The 6000-nt window shown below is 49.9% G+C and overlaps 1 protein-coding gene across 1 annotated transcript in view; it reads right to left on the bottom strand.

Annotated features, from left to right (window-relative positions):
• Positions 1-1079: 1079 nt before the first annotated feature.
• The window catches only part of LOC139237905 (proto-oncogene vav-like), a 135136-nt gene continuing 130215 nt past the window's right edge, over positions 1080-6000 (bottom strand). Inside the window, exons 25-27 of the mRNA XM_070867197.1 lie at positions 3800-3914; positions 2544-2695; positions 1080-1405 (exon numbers count right to left, since the gene is read on the bottom strand). Coding sequence (XP_070723298.1) covers positions 1349-1405; positions 2544-2695; positions 3800-3914 — 324 coding nt within the window. The 3' untranslated portion in view covers positions 1080-1348. The remainder of the gene's footprint in view (positions 1406-2543; positions 2696-3799; positions 3915-6000) is intronic.

Genomic DNA, 6000 nt, shown 5'->3' with positions numbered 1-6000 from the left:
GCTAGATACCAATCAGCGGCAGGAACCTGCCCAGGGACCAAGCCTGATTGTAGCATCCCAACTGGGATCAGGTCCAACCCTGGTCTAGCCTTGAAGACCACTTGCTGTTCTCAACAAACCGACCGAGTGTCAGCTGTGGCTCAGTGGGTAGCACCATCGCCTCTGAGTTAGAAGGTTGTGGGTTCAAGTCCCACAAAAAGTCTAGGGCTGCCACTCCCAGTGCAGTACTGAGGGAGCGCCGCACTGTCCGAGGGGCAATACTGAGGGAGCGCCGCACTGTCGGAGGGGCAGTACTGAGGGAGTGCCGCACTGTCAGAGGGACAGTACTGAGGGAGTGCCGCACTGTCAGAGGGGCTGTACTGAGGGAGCGCCGCACTGTCGGAGGGGCAGTACTGAGGGAGCGACGCACTGTCCGAGGGGCAATACTGAGGGAGCGGCGCACTGTCGGAGGGGCAGTACTGAGGGAGTGCCGCACTGTTGGAGGGACAGTACTGAGGGAGCGCCGCACTGTCGGAGGGGCAGTACTGAGGGAGTGCCGCACTGTCGGAGGGGCTGTGCTGAGGGAGCGCCGCACTGTCAGAGGGGCAGTGCTGAGGGAGCGCCGCACTGTCGGAGGTGCTGTCTTTCGGATGAGACGTTAAACCGAGGCCCCATCTGCTCTCTCAAGTGGATGTAAAAGATCCCACGGTGCTATTTTGAAGAAGAGCAGGGGAGTTCTCCCCGGTGTCCTGGGGCCAATATTTATCCCTCAACCAACATAACAAAAACAGATTATCTGCTCATTATCACATTGTTGTGTGTGGGAAGCTTGCTGTGCGCAAATTGGCTGCCGCGTTTCTCTACACGACAACAGCAACTACACTCCAAAAAGTACTTCATTGGCTGTGAGGCGTTTTGGGACGTCCAGTGGTCGTGGAAGGTGCTATAGAAATGCAAGTCTTTTTTTCATTTACCCGAAATACTTTCCATATGCAAGTTCAGTTCTTCTGATCACCAATTTCCAAACAAAGACGCTGACAAGGTGTTCTTGAGGACATTTTTATACTGTATTAATAAATACAGAAAGATCAAAATGTTCCTTCTATTTAAACAATGCAAACAGCAGAATTGCTTACAGTGTCCTTGTACATGTCTAGAGGGATATGCCTTTAGGATAGTACAGACCCTAACTTCAATAGTTTTTAACTATAGCTTCATAAAGGGACTGAAGAACACAGAAGGTTAATATTGAAGATTACTAGGACACCACAAGGCTCTGGATGCGGAGTACCGCCAGAATCAACCTCTGCTCCGAAGTAGAATCTCCTTTGCTGGAGTCTTCCGAGAATGGCCACGAGTGGAAGCAGGTTCAGTAGCAGTAATCTGAGTAATCTTCCTCCACGTAGTTGGCTGGGAATAAACCGACCTGAAAACAGAGAGCGGGCAATATTACCGAAGCACCACGTGATAAAATGTGGAGAAATAGTGAAGTTATCCACTTTGGTCGGGAAAACAGAAAGGTAGAGTATTGTTTAAACGGTGAGAGATTGGGAAATGTTGGTGTTCAGGGGGACCTGGGTGTCCTTGTACACCAATCACTGAAAGTTAACCTGCAGGTACAGCAAGCAATTAAGGAAACAAATGGTATGTTGGCCTTTATTACAGGAGGATTTGAGTATAAGAGTAAAGTCGCCTTACTGCGATTATATCGGGCCCTGGAGAGACCGCACCTGGAGTACTGAGCGTTCTGGTCTCCTTACCCAAGGAAGGATATACTTACCATAGAGGGAGTGCAACGAACTGATTCACCAGACTGATTCCTGGGATGGGGGGATTGTCCTATGAGGAGAGATTGAGTAGACTAGGCCGATATTCTCTAGAGTTTAGAAGAATGAGAGGTGATCTCATTGAAACATACAAAATTCTTACAGGGCTCGTCGGGAACATGTTTCCCCTAGGCTGGGGAGTCTAGAACCAGGGGTCACAGTCTCAGGATAAGGGGCCGGCCATTTAGGACTGAGATGCGGAGAAACTTCTTCACTCAGAGAGTGGTGAATCTTTGGAATTCTCTGCCCCAGAGGGCTGTGGAGGCTCAGTCCTTGAGTATATTCAAGACAGAGGTTAGATTTTTGGACTCTAGGGATTTGGGGGTCGGACGGGAAAGTGGAGTTAAGGTCGAAGATCAGCCATGATCTCATTGAATGGCGGAGCAGGCTCGAGGGGCCGAATGGCCCACTCCTGCTCCTAATTCTTATGTTCTTTACGCACTAACTCACAAACCATCAGAGTGGACTGTAGCGGCTCAAGATGGTGACCCAACCACCACCTTCTGAACAGGCAACTCTGGGGTGTTATATCTTTGGGATTCTCTATCCCAGAGAGCTGTGGGACACCCCGAGGTCATGCAAGGCTCTGTATAAACTCAAGTTCTTTCTTTCCCTCATGAAAGATGTACAAATGGAGTTGTTTTAAACATTAGAATGGCACAATGCACGGCCAGCTAGCGCGGGAAGAGAAAGGGGGGGAAAGAAATGAAGATTGAAGGTGAGAGCTTTGCGACGGACCTTGCCGTACACCTCTCCTTTCCACCAACCGGGCGACGCTTTCTTGTTAATGATTTTAACTACGTCTCCTTCCTTCAAGCTCAGCTCCGATCGGTCCCTGGCTGAGAAGTCGTACCTGGCTTTCGCAGTTCCGTAACACTTCAAACTCGCCCCTGACAAATTCAAAGGTTACAAAGAATCATCAGTTGGTGGTGATCGTACCTTTGTGATTCCTCCCTCTGTTATGAATTTCAAAAGTCTCATCCTTGTTATCAAATCCCTCCATGGCACTCGCCTCAAACTCTGTAATCTACGCCATCCAGGACAAAGCAGCCCGCTTGATCGGCACGCTACCCACCACCTTCAACACTCCCTCCCTCCACCACCTGCGCCCCCTGGCTGCAGTGTGCACCATTCGGCAGCACATCCCAAACCCACGACCTCTACCCGCTAGAAGGACAAGGGCAGCAGGCGCATGGGAACACCACCACCTCCACGTTCCCTTCCCAGTCACACACCATCCTGATTTGGAAATATATCGGCCGTTCCTTCATCGTCGCTGGGTCAAAATCCTGGAACTCCCTCCCTAACAGCACTGTGGGAGCACCTTCACCACACGGGACTGCAGCGGTTCAAGAAGGCGGCTCACCACCACCTTCTCGAGGGTGATTAGGGAATGTCGGAGGGGCAGTACTGAAGGAGCGCCGCACTGTCGGAGGCGCTGTCTTTTGGATGAGTCGTTAAACCGAGGCCCCAACTGGTGGACGTACAAGATCCCAGGGCACTATTTCGAGAGAAGAGCAAGGTAGTTCTCTCCGGTGTCCTGGGGCCAATATTTATCCCTCAACCAACATCACTAAAAACAGATGATCTGGGTCATTGTCGCTGTGTGTGGAAGCTTGCTGTGCGCAAATTGGCTGCCGCGTTTCCTACGCTTCAAAAGTACTTCATTGGCTGTAAAGCGCTTTGGGGCGTCCAATGGTTGTGAATGGCACTCTGTAAATGGCAAGACTTTCTTTATTAAAATAGTGTGCAGAGGAATTGAATCCGAGCCACTTACACAGTGATACCACAAGCCACACAACTCCTCATTGCTCTTTGTTAAGTTTGAACTGTGCATGGTTTGGCGCTTCGGACAATGGTGACTGGGCACTTGGTTAGCAATGAATGGAATTTGATCTGAGGTACGGCAGGCTGCACCTTGGAGAAGTGAACGAGTTTGCAGACGAGATGGGAATACAATGATCCCCCGTTCTTGCCCCTCCTTGTTAGCTCACCTGAAAGTCTTGGAACCACTCTGGCCTCTGGTTCTTTGAAAGGATTTTGCAAGGTTGTATCCATTGTTTTAAAGCACTCCTTTAGGGAATTGTGCTGGTAAAAGTACACTAAATCCTGCAGGGAGACAAATACTTGTTTGGTCCGATGATTGTTGCAGTGGAACGACTGACTATGTCAACAGAGGAACCATCAGATAATAGGTTGATTCACGCAACCGACATAGAGCAATGAAGTAATGTTAACAGGTTGGTCTCCATACCCAAGGAACATAAGAACATAAGAATTAGGAGCAGGAGTCGGCCATTCGGCCCCTCGAGTCTACTCCGCCATTCAATGAGATCATGGCTGATCTTCGACCTCAACTCCACTTTCCCGCCCGATCCCCATATCCCTTTGATTCCCTTAATATCCAAAAATCTATCGATCTCAGCCTTGAATATATTCAGAGACTCAGCCCTCTGAGGTAGAGAATTCCAAAACTTCACCATACTCTGAGTGAAGATATTCCTTCCCATCTCAGTCTTAAATGGCCGACAGTCTCAAATATCCTGAGACTGTGGCCACTGGTTCTCAACACTTCAGCCCAGAGAAACAACCTCCTGCCTTAGATATACTTGCCATAGAGGGAGTGCAGCGAAGGTTCACCAGACTGATTCCTGGGATGGGGGGGATTGTCCTATGAGGAGAGATTGAGTAGCCTGGGCCGATATTCTCTAGAGTTTAGAAGAATGAGAGGTGATCTCATTGAAACATACAAAATTCTTACAGGGCTTGACAGGGTAGATGCTGAGAGGATGTTTCCCCCGGGCTGGGGAGTCTAGAACCAGGGGTCACAGTCTCAGGATAAGGGGTCGGCCATTTAGGACTGAGATGAGGAGGAATTTCTTCACTCAGAGGGTGGTGAATCGTTGGAATTCTCTGCCCCAGAGGACTGTGGAGGCCCAGTCTTTGAGTATATTCAAGGCTGAGATCGATAGATTTTTGGATATTGACGGAATCGAGGGATATGGGGATCGGGCGGGAAAGTGGAGTTGAGGTCGAAGATCAGCCATGATCTCATTGAATGGCGGAGCAGGCTCGAGGGGCCGAATGGCCGACTCCTGCTCCTATTTCTTATGTTCTTAATGACATCAGTATGAACAGTGGAGGGCAAAAGCTTTGCAAGTGACTCAAAAACAAACCAAAAAACAGGAAGCAGCTATAGATGCCAATGGATCAAGGCTCATCTCATAGCATCAAACAGCACAGAAGATCATTGGGCCCATTGTGCTTTGAAGGAGCGATCCAATTAATCCCACTGCCCCCCCCCCCATAGCCCCCAAATATTTCCTTTTCAAGATTTTATCCAATTCTCTTTTGAAAGTTATTATTGAATCTTCTTCCTCCACCCTTTCGGGCAGCGCGTTCCAGATCACAAGAACTCACTTCTCCTCATCTAACCCTTGGCAACGATCTTAACTCGGCCTCCCCTGGTTACCGTCCCTCCTGCCAGCCGAGACAGTTTCTCCCGATCTACTCTATCAAAACTCTCCATAACGTTAACCCTTCCCCGTGTCCATCTCCGCTCTGAGGAGAACAACCCCAGCTTCTCCAGTCTCTCCACATCGCTGGTCGCATTCGGGTAAATCTCCCTCTGCGCCCTCTCCAAGGCCTTGAGGCATGTGTTAAAGTCAGCAGCCACCAGAACAGGCCTCCAGTAGGAACCATCGCAAAGTGCGTGATAAAACAGGGCAACAGTTAGGGGGAGAAGTTCGGCCACGCCTCAGTTGGGGCATTAATCCAGGCCGAGCGGTAATTTTAGCGCCTTGAAAAAGTTTGGGCCCAGAAATTGGTCAGAATCGGTCGAAGAGCTGACTGGGGTGATAAATCAGCCGGTGCACACCAGTGCCGGGCAGGGGTGGGGTCGATAAGGAAAGTTTCGTCGGTACATTTGGCGGGCCCATTGCGCCTGCGCGGAACTATGAATCCCGAGAAAAGCCGAGTCTTAAAGATGCTGCCACAGTAACGCTCCCGTTAAAGTTTTCAAAATCACCTGTTCTCAAACCACACTGTTATGTCTGTCTGTCGCTGCAAACTCGGAGACTCGCGCACCGTGCTGTGTGTAAACCTTGCACTGACTGTGACTGAGACTCACACCGTGCTGTGTGTAAACCTTGCACTGACTGTGACTGAGACTCACACCGTGCTGTGTGTAAACCTT

Source organism: Pristiophorus japonicus, chromosome 24 (assembly GCF_044704955.1).
Source record: "Pristiophorus japonicus isolate sPriJap1 chromosome 24, sPriJap1.hap1, whole genome shotgun sequence".
NCBI classification, from domain to species: domain Eukaryota; kingdom Metazoa; phylum Chordata; class Chondrichthyes; family Pristiophoridae; genus Pristiophorus; species Pristiophorus japonicus.
Note: the sequence above shows the minus strand (reverse complement) of the source record. Positions and strands in the feature narration are given on the sequence as shown.